Source organism: Misgurnus anguillicaudatus, chromosome 18, assembly GCF_027580225.2.
Source record: "Misgurnus anguillicaudatus chromosome 18, ASM2758022v2, whole genome shotgun sequence".
In the NCBI taxonomy this organism is placed as follows: domain Eukaryota; kingdom Metazoa; phylum Chordata; class Actinopteri; order Cypriniformes; family Cobitidae; genus Misgurnus; species Misgurnus anguillicaudatus.
Genome location: NC_073354.2, coordinates 38,495,650 through 38,510,154, shown reverse-complemented (window position 1 = coordinate 38,510,154; position 14,505 = coordinate 38,495,650). Strand labels below are relative to the sequence as shown.

General features: G+C 37.1%; 1 protein-coding gene across 1 annotated transcript; it reads right to left on the bottom strand.

Moving 5' to 3' along the window:
• Window positions 1–110: 110 nt before the first annotated feature.
• LOC129429369 (uncharacterized) lies at window positions 111–14,338 on the bottom strand. The gene is made up of 22 exons (XM_073856465.1): window positions 14,210–14,338; window positions 12,546–12,660; window positions 12,383–12,437; window positions 12,195–12,293; window positions 11,988–12,107; window positions 11,770–11,910; window positions 11,567–11,692; window positions 7,763–7,885; window positions 7,503–7,625; window positions 7,294–7,416; window positions 5,370–5,492; window positions 5,144–5,262; window positions 4,802–4,952; window positions 4,545–4,670; window positions 2,872–2,964; window positions 2,672–2,767; window positions 2,502–2,597; window positions 2,322–2,417; window positions 1,939–2,040; window positions 738–843; window positions 514–630; window positions 111–437 (listed from the first exon to the last, which is right to left on the bottom strand). Exons 1-22 carry the CDS (start codon window positions 14,308–14,310, stop codon window positions 359–361), a joined length of 2,430 nt encoding a protein of 809 aa, XP_073712566.1. The 5' UTR covers window positions 14,311–14,338; the 3' UTR covers window positions 111–358.
• Between the last annotated feature and the right edge of the window lie 167 nt (window positions 14,339–14,505).

The following is a 14,505-nucleotide window of genomic DNA, read 5'->3' as shown; positions in this document are numbered from 1 at the left end:
TTACATTTAAAGGGTTTCTGTTTAAATAAATTGTTTTTGTTATAGCGAGAATGTTTAAAGTGCTATAGTCGAATTTATTTCCGTGTTTTAGTGACACACAATGTTGGTCTAAAGCCCATGAGACATTTCTTTATTTGTTTGGCATACAAAATGTGCAAAAACAACTATATACAATTATGTAATATACAGATATTAAACACATTTATTATAAACACACAGACACATATTCAAGGTCCCTCTTGTGTGTATTTCATCTGACTGTAAAATCAGGCATCACTTTTGCATGTTTATCAATCTGTGATTATAGCATAATATGCAGATACAGTGTTTAAGTGTGTTTAGTGTTGTGTCCAGTGGTTCATCTTCCTGTGTTGTCCGCACACTGGATCTTATAACCCACCCTGTACGCCTGCACGTACACACGCGCCTGGTTTATCCTACAAACACAGAAGAGTTTAGCCATGTGTGCGATTGTGAGAATGTATATAAGTGAGAATATGTCTGATCTGTTACCTGTATTTAGTGCAGAGTTGGACTCCCAGAGGTCCGCAGCGGTCCACATAACTTTCTCTGAATCCTTTACGTACTGCACGAGCCATACTGACGACCGTAGTCACCACAGGACACGTGCTACAGTAAACAGGTGAATGTCACAGCACAATCTTTAGTGCATGAGGATCACAGGTGACTGTGAGGTGTGTAGATGTGCATGTGTGTGTTTGTTTGTGTTTTCTTACAGTTTCTCACAACGTATGCCGCTGGTTCCCTTCGAGCACACACATGTGTTAAGAGGGCCACAGGTCGCCCCGTTTTGGCAGGGTGGGACACATGGTGTAGTGACACCTATAAACATAAACACACATTTTCAATAATACAATTACTACCCTGATTTTTACTGATAAAACATTACTGGATGAATGAAAGACCACAGCAAAATAAACAAACACACAAGATAATGATGATATGATGTCAATGGATAAATTAATAAATGATGTCATGTAATGGATAAATAATGCCATAATGGATGAATGATGTCATCATGGACAAATTATGTCATAACAGATGAATGATGTCATAATGAACGAACTGTGCAATAATGGATGAGCAATGTCATAATGGATGAGCGATGTCATAATGGATGAATGATGTCATAATGGATGACTGATATCATAACAGATGAATGATGTCATAACGGATGAATGATGTCATAATGGATGAACTGTGCAATAATGAATGAGTGATGTCATAATGAATGAGCAATGTCATAATGGATGAATGATATCATAACGAATGAATGATGCCATAAGGGAAGAATGATGTCATAATGGACGAACTGTGCAATAATGGATGAGCAATGTCATAATGGATGAATGATGTCATAACGGATGAATGATATCATAATGGATGAATGATGTCATAACGGACGAATGATGTCATAATGGATGAATGATGTCATAATGGACAAACTGTGCAATAATGGATGAGCGATGTCATAATGGATGAGCGATGTCATAATGGATGAGCAATGTCATAACGGATGAATGATGTAATAACGGATGAATGATGTCATAATGGATGATCAATGTCATAATGAACGAGTGATGTCACAGTGGAAAAGTGATGTCATAATCGACAAATGGTGTCATAATGGACAAATTATGTCATAACAGAGGAATGATGACATTATGGACGAACTGTGCAAAAATGGAAGAATGGTGTCATAAGGGACAAACAATGTCATAATGGACAAGTGACGTCACAATGGATAAGTGATGTCATAATAGACAAATGATGTCATAATGGATGAAAGATGCTAAGATGGATGAACTGAATTAATTAATAAATGAATGAACGGAAAAATAAAGTCACAACAAATAAATGATGTCAGTGGATGATTGAATAAATGATGTCTTAATGGATTAATGATGTCAAACATGCCTGTCTCACAAAGGTTTCCTGTGAATCCATCCATACACTGACATTTGTTCAGCCCAACACACACACCACCATTCCTACATGACGGCACACATCTGACAGGTTCTGTAGAAGAAAACACACACACACATGTACACCTGTGTCTGTCTGTAGGAGCTATAACTTTAAATACTAAATCTCGTTTGTTTAAATGACAAACTACTTTAGAAACATATTCAAATCAAAAATGAGTTCAAAGACTGAATTATATCTGTACTTACTTCTTAAAGTGCCAAAACTTTGTATTGTTCTGCTCAAAACTCAGGTTGTCTCTAGTAATTCTACCCATATTATCTCAATGTTAAGCATCTGTTTGAAGAGTCAGATGAATGTGTTTGTGTGCTCACCTATCTGACAACGAGCTCCTTTCCAACCATCCAAACAACTGCAGGTGTTGATGTCCACACATCTGCCACCATTAACACACGGGGGGGAGCAGAGAGCTACACACACACACACACACACACACACACAAATCAGAAACACATTCACAGAAATAATGTTTAGGATGGCACACACATACTCACGAATCAGACACTGAGGTCCAGTGTAGTCTGAAGGACACTGGCAGGTGTTTGGAGCGACACATCGTCCACCATTACCACAAGGAAGCTCACAAACAGCTGAGACAAACACATATTATCAACACAAAGTCACAGAATGTGTGTGTGTACATTTCTGTCCGGTCAGTTGTTACCTGTGTGACATCCATCACCAGTCCAGCCTGGAGGACACAAGCAGATGTTCCACCTCATACATGAACCACCATGAGCACAGGGTGGAGAACACATGGCTGTATAACATAAACAGGGCAACAATCAATTCAAAATCATTTCACTATCAAATCTGATTTACAAGCCAAAAAAATCCATTTAAATCAAACACACAACACTTTACCTGAGCATCCTGGCCCAGGGTAACCAGGCGGACAGTCACATGTGTTCGGTGCAACACAAACTCCATTATTCTGACAGGCAGGCTCACATAACGCTAGAAATAATATAGAGAAAGTGTGTTTTAATTAGTGTAAATATGAATCTGTGTGTGTGTGTATATGTTGGAGCCATTCTGCATATTGTCATGAGTTGGCGCTGTGATCTGCCACAAGTCTTCTTAAGACGAGGACTAATTATTGCAGGTGTGGCGCACAGCGAGGTGCATGGTTTTTGACCGTGAGACACAGCGTGCTTTAGGCAATTCTTGGAGACTTTAAGTTGATTTTAAGGAGTGATTTATTTTTCTTTATGTTAATAAATGGATTGGCATATCCGACTTTATTTTTGGACTTTTGAAAGTTTATCAATTAATAAACTAATTTTAAGTCAAGAAGAAATATTATGTCGCAAACACGCGTGCAAAACGACTTGAAAGTGCGCCAACAATATATATAAATCTGTATGTGAGTTGAAACCTGAATCTGTGTATGAATCACTTTTGTGTATGTTGTGTGCTTCTGAATCTGTGTTTGTGTATGAATTAGTTTGTGCACGATTATGTATTTTTATATAAATCACTGCATGAATCTGTGTGTATACTATATGAGTCGGTTTGTATGAATCAGTCTGTGTATGATTGTGTATTTGTATATGAATCTTTGTATGAATCCGTTTGTATGATATATGAATCAGTGTGTATGAATCAGTCTGTGTATGATTCTGTACTTGCATATGAATCAGTGTGTATGAATCAGTCTGTGTATTATTTTTTATTTGCATATGAATCTTTGTATGAATCTGTCTGTATGGTATATGAATCAGTGTGTATGAATCAGTCTGTGTATGATTCTGTATTTACATATGAATCAGTGTGTATTAATCAGTCTGTGTATGATTCTGTATTTGCTATATGAATGTGTGTATGAATCCGTCTGTATAGTATATGAACCGGTGTGTATGAATCAGTCTATGTATGATTCTGTACTTGCATATGAATCAGTGTGTATGAATCAGTCTGTGTATTATTTTATATTTGCATATGAATCCGTCTGTATAGTATATGAATCAGTGTGTATGAATCAGTCTGTGTATGATTCTGTATTTGCTATATGAATCTGTGTATGAATCCGTCTGTATGGTATATGAATCGGTGTGTATGAATCAGTCTATGTATGATTCTGTACTTGCATATGAATCAGTGTGTATGAATCAGTCTGTGTATTATTTTATATTTGCATATGAATCTGTGTATGAATCCGTCTGTATAGTATATGAATCGGTGTGTATGAATCAGTCTGTGTATGATTCTGTATTTGTTATATGAATCTGTGTATGAATCCGTCTGTATAGTATATGAATCAGTCTGTGTATTATTTTATATTTGCATATGAATCTATGTTTGAATCAGTGTGTAAATGTGTCAGTTTTAGTGTATGAATCAGTGTATGAATCGCTTTTGTGTATGAATCTGTGTGCACACTGTATGAATCAATGTGTGTATGAATCAGTTTGTGTATGATTATGTATTTGTGCATGAATCTTTGTATGGTAATCAGTTTGTGTTTATGTGCATTATATGAATCTGTGGGTGTGCAAATAAATCAGTGTGTGTATGTAATGAAGACTGCAACTCACGTTGGCATTTCGTGGGCTCGTCTTTACGTGACTCAAAACCCGAGCGACAGCTGCAGGTAAAAGACCCGGCGTCATTCACACAAACCTGCTCACATCCACCATTAAAACTCACACACTCATCTACATCTGAAGCAAAGAGAAAGAAGACACTGTACTCACACCAGACTAACATTTTGCATGAATAAAATCAACTTAACACCAGTGTTGCATTCGTAATCTTGCGTGAAGTGTTTCAGGTCAATGTTTTTGTGTTTTACCGACGCAGGTTCTTTGGTCCGAGCTCAACTCCCATCCCGCTTTACAGCTGCAGTGAACGCGACCCTCTGATCCCAGCGAGCAAATATGATCACATCCTCCATTCCTCAAAGCACAAGAGCTCACATTGACATCAGCAAAACAAACATATGACTGTAATATATACAGTATGGTTTATGTGTACTATAAACTTAATAACCTCAAAACTGCCTCCTTTAGATCATCAAACATCACGATTATGAGCTTATTAACACACAGCCATTATTAGACATTGCATACAAATACATGAATGTAAAAATCATGATTAGATCACTGATATAAAATAATGTACAGTACATACTGACACAGGTGGTGTTGCGATGGTCCAGAAGCAGGGGTAAAGGGCAGTGACACAGATGTCCTCCGGCAGTATTTGTGCACTCATGAGAACAGCCACCATTCTGTAATTTACACTCATCTATGTCTAACACACACACAAACGCACAATAATGAATACCCTCTGATGTACCTATAATGTATAACACACACACACACACACACACACACACACACACACACACACACACTGACCCACACAGCTGTGTCCATCTATGTGCAGCTGGTATCCATGGCGACAGGAGCACAGGTATGATCCATGAATGTTTGTACAGATCTGTTCACATGTATCATTACTGCGCACACACTCGTCGACATCTGCGGTCACAAGAAACTTTATTTACTTAAACGTACACCGATAGTTTTATGTATAGTGCACTATACTCTGTACTGCTAGCGATTGAGGTTTGTCTGCACACAAGTCTACAATTTGTTCGTATTCATCATCCTAAAAATTTGTCAGAGATCTGTGCAAGAATCCGATATGTATTAATTGATCCATTGCAATAAAATTAGCAAAATAATACAAAATGGAGTCTTCAGGAAGTGAGCACTATTCACTACGAATAAATGAATGACTTTAGCAATCTTTTGTACACCCTTTGAAATCGGTACATATGATCTTGTTTTCCAAGATGTTCCGCAATTATCGACCTCAAGGGGGCAGTTGTGGCCAATAGGCCGAAGTATGGTTCAATTTTACGGGTCCGCGTACAGTGCGCGTTACGCAATTTATGTCATTAGAAGAGTCTGCGTACTGTACACACACCAATGGATTTTTGAAACCCAGGATACGTTGTAGGCGTAGGTCGCACATGTGCATACAGGAGTATGTAGGTCACGATAGGTATTGCAAATTGATGCAATGCGCATGTGTCGAACAGCAGTGTCGAGTCAAATGAACTATGCTTTGCAAGATTCTGTGTTCAACTCTGCACATACGCTAAAAAACGGACTATACCTACAACTTAAAGGGCACCTACTTCATAGCTAAAAAACAAGGTTATTTTGTGTATTTGTTATAATACACTGTGTTAGCATGGTTTATGGTTAAAAAAACACATTATTTTTCACATACCGTATATGTATTAACATCATCAAATTAGTCCATGTGACATCAGTGGGTCAGATAGAATTTGATGAAGCATCGAAAATACATTTACAAAAATTACGACTTTATTCAGCATGTCTTGTCTCACGCATCTGTTGTGAATGGGCGTGCACAGTGACACTGCTGACGTACGACACTGCTGACGTGTTATCCTCAGACATGTTTGCAAAGGTTTTTTTTTCAAAGGATTTCCACCGACTGCGGAGCGGCTGCAGATCGGCTCCGCTGCGTTACGGCTCCGCACTCCGCCGTCCGCCAATACCCACCAGTTCCGTATTTGTTGCAGAGCGGCTGCGTGCTGAAGTGACGAGGTCTCGCAAATTCGTGTGATGATCGCGCAATATCTAGTTCTGTCTCCGCCCATTATGACGTTAAATTATGACGTTTTGCTGGACCAGCCCAGATCACAACACGAGATCTCGCGAATTCAGGTAAGATCATGCGATATAGTCATGGCTCCGTCCTGCATCCGTCAAAAATAGAAGCTCTGCGTATTTGTTCCGGAGGGCTGCGGATGGCCGGAGCTGTGACCGATTCGGAACGTTGTCAGTGGAAATACACACATTGACTTGAATGGAAACCGATTGACTCCGCCGTTCCGCAGTCGGTGGAAATCCAGGGTCAGACTTCTCCAACACACTGTAAACAAAGCTTGGGCAAAAAAAAAGCTGGGGCGCACCAGATAACACGACAGCACGTCACTCCAGTCTCGTGCACATGGTTCACAACAGACCCGGAAGAGAAGACAATGCTGAAAAAAAAGTCGTAATTTTTGTTATTTTTGGACCAAAATTTATTTTCGATGCTTCAACAAATTCTATCTGACCCACTGATGTCACATAGACTACTATGATGATGTTTTTATTACCTTTCTGGACATGGACAATATATCGTACTTACATTTTTAATCTTTAACGTGCAAAAAAAAATTTGTATGAGAATTACAGACTTAGTGTGCAAACTCCATAAGAAAGATAGGGAAAAGGCAGTAATGCAATTGACGTGTACCTGTACAGTTGTGTAGGTCGTGTGTAAGTGTGAATCCTGTACTACATTTACAGCTGTATGTTCCCAGCTGATTTGTGCAGTTATGTTGACAAAGTCCATTATCCTGAGCACACTCGTCTACATCTGAACATAAAACAAACACACGAGTCACATCATTACAGCATTAAACATTACTGAGATTCTGTTTTCCTGAAATCTTACAGACTGACCGTAGCAGGCGTGTCCATCTCCGCTGTATCCCTGATGACACTGACAGAAATATGAACCAATTATATTCCCACAGCGAGCGTTGATATCACAGCCATGATCGCCAGACAAACACTCATTTATGTCTACACACAAACAAGGACAAATAATCACACTTTTTCGACTTAAATAAATTGAAGTGAATCAAACCACACTGAACCCTGTAAAGTCCGATACACCACTGTACTGTGGTATAGTACCTGTATCATGACATGTGTCTCACCTGAGCAGTGGGTGCCGTTTCCACGGTAACCTCGCTGACAGACACACCTGTAACTGCCCAGCGTGTTCTCACATTCCCCTCGACCGACGCAAACGTTCTGCTCCTCTATGCACTCATCAACATCTGTGAAACACCAAACAGAGTTACCAACACTGCACAAACTGACTTTTTATTAAAAAAAAGTTGCTCCAGTAAAATGCAGTGATGATTGGGTCATTTTAAATTACACAGCAGGCAGAGTTAGCACTGTTAAAAGATTAATCGCGATTAATCGCATACAAAATAAAAGTTTGTGTTTGCATAAATAAATGTTTCTTAAATACATACATGCATGTGTGTGTATTTATATATACAAAATAATTACACACAGTGCACCAACAAATATTCTGCAAAAACAGCAAAAACTTTTATTTTGTATGCGATTAATCACGATTAATCTTTTGACAGCCCTAATATAATGCATGCATAATGTTAATACGGGGCAAAAATAAGCTACAAATACAATGTCACATAAAGTGTCAAACAAAGAAAGCAGCTCTAGAGATGAAAGCAGCTACCTGCACAAACTACAACACCTGCACACAGACCACCTGACAGAAAAAGAGAGAGATAGAGACAATGTGGACAGAATGAAGCAGCAGTAAGTCAGCAGCCAAAGCACTCAACATTATAGTTAGCAAAGCAACAATGAGAGATTTTAGGTTTAGATTTTAGTGTCAATGTTGGGTTATGGCCTTCAAATCCATCTGCTATCTTTCTTTAGTGTAAGGTTATGATAGGTTAAAATAAACACAAAATCAAAATCAGCATGTTTGCAAATGTATATAAACACAGAACATATGACCGAATCCATAATGTGATGCTTTTTTTGTCTAAATGTATTAATTTATTTTAAACTATACTAGGGGTGACCCCGAATAGTCGAAGATTCGATGCATCGATAGGAGAAGCCTGATTCGACTACCAATCTCACAGTCGAATCGTCGCAGATGTGTTATGAAATGAGGATCATTCAATTTTGGCCGTATATGGGTGCACACATTATCTGATTTCACATATAACAGCTTTCTCACAATATATTAATATACAGCATATTATGATAATGCTGCAAATAGTATGTGAAGTAACAGCTTTCAATAAATATTTTTAAAATGCGTTAATAAATCCAACATCCCCTGTGACCGGGCTACACGGAGGTTTCTTTGTTAATAAACCATTGCCTCTTTGTTTCTACATTTAAAAGACAAAGCTGGCCATTATATTATGGCTATACTTTTCTATTCTTTTAATAATTTATTTTATTTTATTTATAAATCACTCTGGGTTATCTGATTTAACTATTTGGCTTGTGTTTTGTTTCTGTGCACTTGAGGCATTTTGCATATTTGTTCTGCACTTTGTTACTTCTGACCTTATTTTATTAAAAAAAAAATTATCTATTATAAACGTAAATTCTGATCTAATTTAAGTCTGTAAATTTTGGATAGCTTTTCGTTGTATCGATGTTGCGCTATTGCGTGCTGCCTGGCCATGCTTGCGCATGTAATTTAGCTGAACGGGCTAGGTGCTCTGCGTCTCATATTTAGGAGTTCAAACTAAACATTAAAAAACGGATGTTTTTCGACTGGTATACGTTTTTAAAATGTATTTATCATACATTTTGGTCATCTTGTCAAAAGTTAAACTACAAAACAGGTAAGCCGTTTTTTAAAATTTCGGTGATGAAACGGAAACTATCTGCACCGAACCTATTTCTGCCTGACACGAATGTCTTTCTTGTGATTTAATCTACCGGTGTTCACTTTCAAATGATAGCAAAGAGATTCCTGAATTAAATAATATCATCCGGTCTTTCTGTATCTAAAGTGAATACAGAAATGATCAAAGTCAAAGCAAGCAAGCAGGTATTTCTGTGCTAAATAATAACGCACAGTGTCTATAAAATTATTAATTTCAGTGTTTTTCATGATGTTATAAATTAACGTTTAATGAATTGTAAATAAAGATTAGTTTTTATCATTTACAGTCACAATCACAAATTATTTGTCATTTCTCATTTGTCGGGTTTTTTTTGGTCATGACTGCTTTGACGCGCTATATCTCCAAATTAAATAAAAACACTTAATTGTAGCCAGCGTTTCCAAGGCAGAATCACCTTTGTTTATTTTTTTTAGGTTTAGTTATCAAAATGTATTTTTGTGTGATGTTCTGTAGATCGTGGCAAATGTTATGAGGAATAAATAAACAAATGTTGTCTATATATTTTACCTTAAAAAAATAAATATATAAATGCATCGTCAGTTTTGTCTTCGTTCATCACTTGAAAGACAGTTTTGGTCACTTTAACAGAAAGTTGTTTATGTGTGCTGCTTGTGAAAGAAAATAAAAGTTACCAATTTGTACCTAGCCTGGCCCCCTCCCAACCCATGCACACAAACATAGATGATTCGACTAGCGGTCGACTATGGAAAGATTCGACAATTCTGATTCGAATATGTAAATCCTTAGTCGAGGACACCCCTAAACTATATATAAAATGCTATTCATACAGACACATTTTGAAAATATATCATCTGTAGCTGGGTTTTCATCTCCCTGATTTTGTGCGCATAAGGGGCGGTTCACATATTGCCTAACCCTAACCCTAACGGAAACGCAGGATTTCAAATAAAATCCCTAAATTCGCTTTAAGATGTCAAATAAATCTTTGGTGTCCCCAGAGTACACATGTGAAGTTTTAGCTCAAAATTGACACTTTGTAGGTGTGTGCATAAATGTGCAGTTTTTGGGTGGGTCCTTAAATATGCAAATGAGCTGATCTCTGCACTAAATGGTTTACCAAAACTAAGTTACTGGGTTGATATTTTTCACATTTTCTAGGTTGAAAGGAGCACTGGGGACCCAATTATAGCACTTAAAAATGAAAAAAGTCAAATTTTCATGGTATGTCCCCTTTAACTTGATTTATGCGAAAAAGAGTAAAAGGAAATAATGGGAGATGGAAAACACATTTGCCGAATAAATTCTGATATAGAAAACATTAAACCCACATGACTGATCGTCTCGCTGTATCCACTGACGGTTTTTGTCCCATATGGGGCTCGATGTCATTGTTATGCTCTTGCTCCTAATGCCTGCATATCTTTTTGTGTGCACAGCATTCAATTTGCCAATAACAAGTTGCACCGCTAGTAAATTTTTTACTTGCCCAATCGCAACTAAATGCAGTCCTTTCTTAATTTTCGACATGTGCCTTGTTTTATTTACTGTTGGTTACTAGATTACCAATAGCACTGTCATTCGCTCCAACAACTTCATGGAAATGCACCTTATTTGCATTTCTTTGTTTTTCTTTTTTTGCAAATTTTTTAAATATTCGCTTAACGAAACCCAGCTTGTAATGAAAATTTTCAGCTTCTGAATTAAAGGCACAATATGTAATATGTAATGTAGTTTTGCCTGTAGAGGTCGCTAAACAACAACAATCGCCTCAGCTTAATAATGCTGTTAAAGAGCGTTTCACATTCAATGTCCATAGGAATCGATGTGCCAGGACTCAAAAATCATGTTCATGGATGACGTCATTAAAAATAAAGTTTTAAACCATTACATTATAATGTAAGCACACTGTGTAGCTTGAAAAAAGGCACAACAAAGCAACGTAATATATGCTTCAAGTATTTTTTTCATTGTAAACTACTTTTTTTTACCTTTTTTTAAACCAACACGAATATGGCGATTACATTCGTTAATCATTGCGGGTAAATTAAGACATGTAACAGACAAAGAGAGACAGACTTATACCTGCACAGGTGGCGTCTACTTCTCTGAATCCGTGTTGACATGCACACCTGTATGATCCTTCTGTATTCACACAAATGTTTCCGAGTTCCCGGCGACATCTCTCTTCAAAATTACACTCGTCGATATCTATTGAGGCAAACGAGAAGGTTTTAACATGGACTTTATATTAACACGGCAATTAAACCCAATAACACCAAACAGACCGACGCAGTTGTGCCCATCCAGCGCCAGCACGTATCCGACCGGACAAGAACAGATGAAAGATCCACGTGTGTTTGTGCACTCGGCTCGGTTTCCACACGCACGGAGACCCGTCACTGCAGCTAACGCACACTCATCTATGTCTACAAATAAACAACAATGCAACGTTAAAGTGCACAGATTTGTGCTGGATGTAAATATGTTGAACACATCTGCAGACCTTGACAACCGTCTGGACCCATCAGGTAACCACGCAGACAACTGCACAGGTAAGATCCAGGTGTGTTTGTGCAGTTGGCACCTGAACCACAAGGCTCACCCTGCTGACATTCATCTATATCTAAAAAAGAAAATTATGATTTTCTGAGATTGTTGTGTACTTTAAACTTAAAAGTTTAAGTTTTCAGGCTAAGTGTTTATGATGTACCTTTACATTCATTCATCTCAATCTGACTGTAGCCTGCAGCACACGAACAATTCCTACCATCCATTTGAACCTGGTTTCCATGGCAACCAGCAACCAATCCTGTAACAGGATGAAATATTGATGGGGTTTAAGACGAGACAGATATGGATATATAACATTGTGTATTATTGTGTATTGCAGTGTGTGACCTGATGATGGAGACTCCTGTGACGTCTGACTGATGTTGCTGATGGTGATTTCATTCTTCACACAAACACAAACATAAGACACTTCACATATTCATGGATGAAAGACATCTTTCTGTTTAAATCCTGAGTATATTGTATTCATTCAGAAGTGAAACCTCCTCACCTGATCCATGATGATTTGTGTGTCTGCGTGTTTCAGAGCTTCATTTTGTTTTGTGCTGAGGGTTTCAGTCGCAAACAGCACAACAAACACCGACAGAGTCCATCTGACTGACATACTACACATACAACATAAAACATATATTCATTTAACATATGTGTCTAGAATACATGAGCGATTGCAGTGTTATGGATGTGGCATTTTGCACTTACTTAACTATTGAAATAATGTTTTTAAAGCATTTTAATTAAGTAAGTGCAAATTTTAGTCCATAACAAAGAAATGGCACATACATAATACTGTTTCTTTCTTAGAAATGCGCATACAAAACTTAAAATGAATACATTTTGAACATTCTATTACTTTTCCATTTGTTGGGTATTATTGCTTCTGGTTTGTGCGTTTTAATTCACAAAATTTCTACAAAGTATGTTGTCTCCCAAAAACTTGTGTCACATCCATAACTTCTTGTCACATCCATAACGCATGCGTTTCCCTCATCTAAAATAGAAAACATAGACTGATATTTTGCATATGTCTTCATAGCAATGTATTGGTAATAACTGCATTCTCTGCTAAATCATATTACAAGTTTTTACTGCAAATGTCACAACCATAATGCTGGAATTGCTCATGTTTTTTGGATGTCACCCAAAAATGAGACGCTTTTAGGAGACAACATACTCTGTAGGATTTCTGTGAATAAAAATGCACAAACCAGAACAAATAGAGAAAATACGGCTCTCAAAAAACGAATAATATTTAATGTATTTTCATTTTCCCGTGCAATGTTATGGATGTGACAATTCTGAACGCTGCACTTACCTAACTATGAAAAATAATTTATAAAAATGTTTAAAAACTTAAGTAGAGACCTCACATTGGTATTTAAGCCACCAGACATTAACATCTGAGATATCAGTATGGTTTAAAATTTTGGTTAACTTCCAACTTTTTGCATGGAATTGGTCATCATATTATGTTGTTTTTAGCTATAGAAGAGTTATTACATATTTTAGAGTTATTACATTGACAGCCAACAATAGGCATACAAAGCTGTACTAATATGGGTTTTACTTGTGGGTAAAACTGTAAATCTCTATTACAGATATAATAATCTAATAACCCAATTAAATCCTTTGTTTTGGATGACCTGGAGATGTTTTCACGAGATAATAACAAAAAAGCAGTGGACTCTATAAAGTAAACTTCAAAGACAACTTCAAACAAAGAGTGCCATAAAACTGTTGCAGGTTTGCGGGTCGAGCTGTTGTTATTCAAGCCCAGACATGAAGTGAATAGATCCCACCTCTCTGTAACCACTCACACATACACAAACTATACATTATATATACTGTATCTATAACACAGAGATATATACGGAATACCACAAAACCAATGTTTCTTTATCAAAAACAGGCAAAGGCAAGACACAGTTCTCATGCAAACAATTAATAAAACAAAGAAATGAAAACCGTAAGGACAAAAAACAACTCTTTTATAGATAAATGCAATACATTAACTTAGTTGCTTGAGTTATTTTGAGATGATTTGGAAGGCGCAAATGAAGCTTCAACAAACACTAAAGCGAAACAAACAATACAGAAATGTTCGTAATCAGCTCAGTTTATCACAATCATAAAAGATTTCACTCACAAAACACACACCTGGATGTAACGGAGAGCTCGCGCAGCACAAAAGCACGTTCACGATGATCAGTTGCGAGCGAATGTAAAGAGAAGCGACTCCTTACTGATTCGCGACTCATCAGTCAATCTGAGATGATTCAGTCAAAAATAAAGAAATAATTCGTTCTCACATAAAAAATTCGTTTTCACATATATATTTTAGTAAACAAACTTATTCATTAGATTAACATAAAACACTGTGTTATTCTTTCATATATATATTTTCATATATTCTTTCATATAGGCTATACATATGAGGCACAAAAAAAAAGATT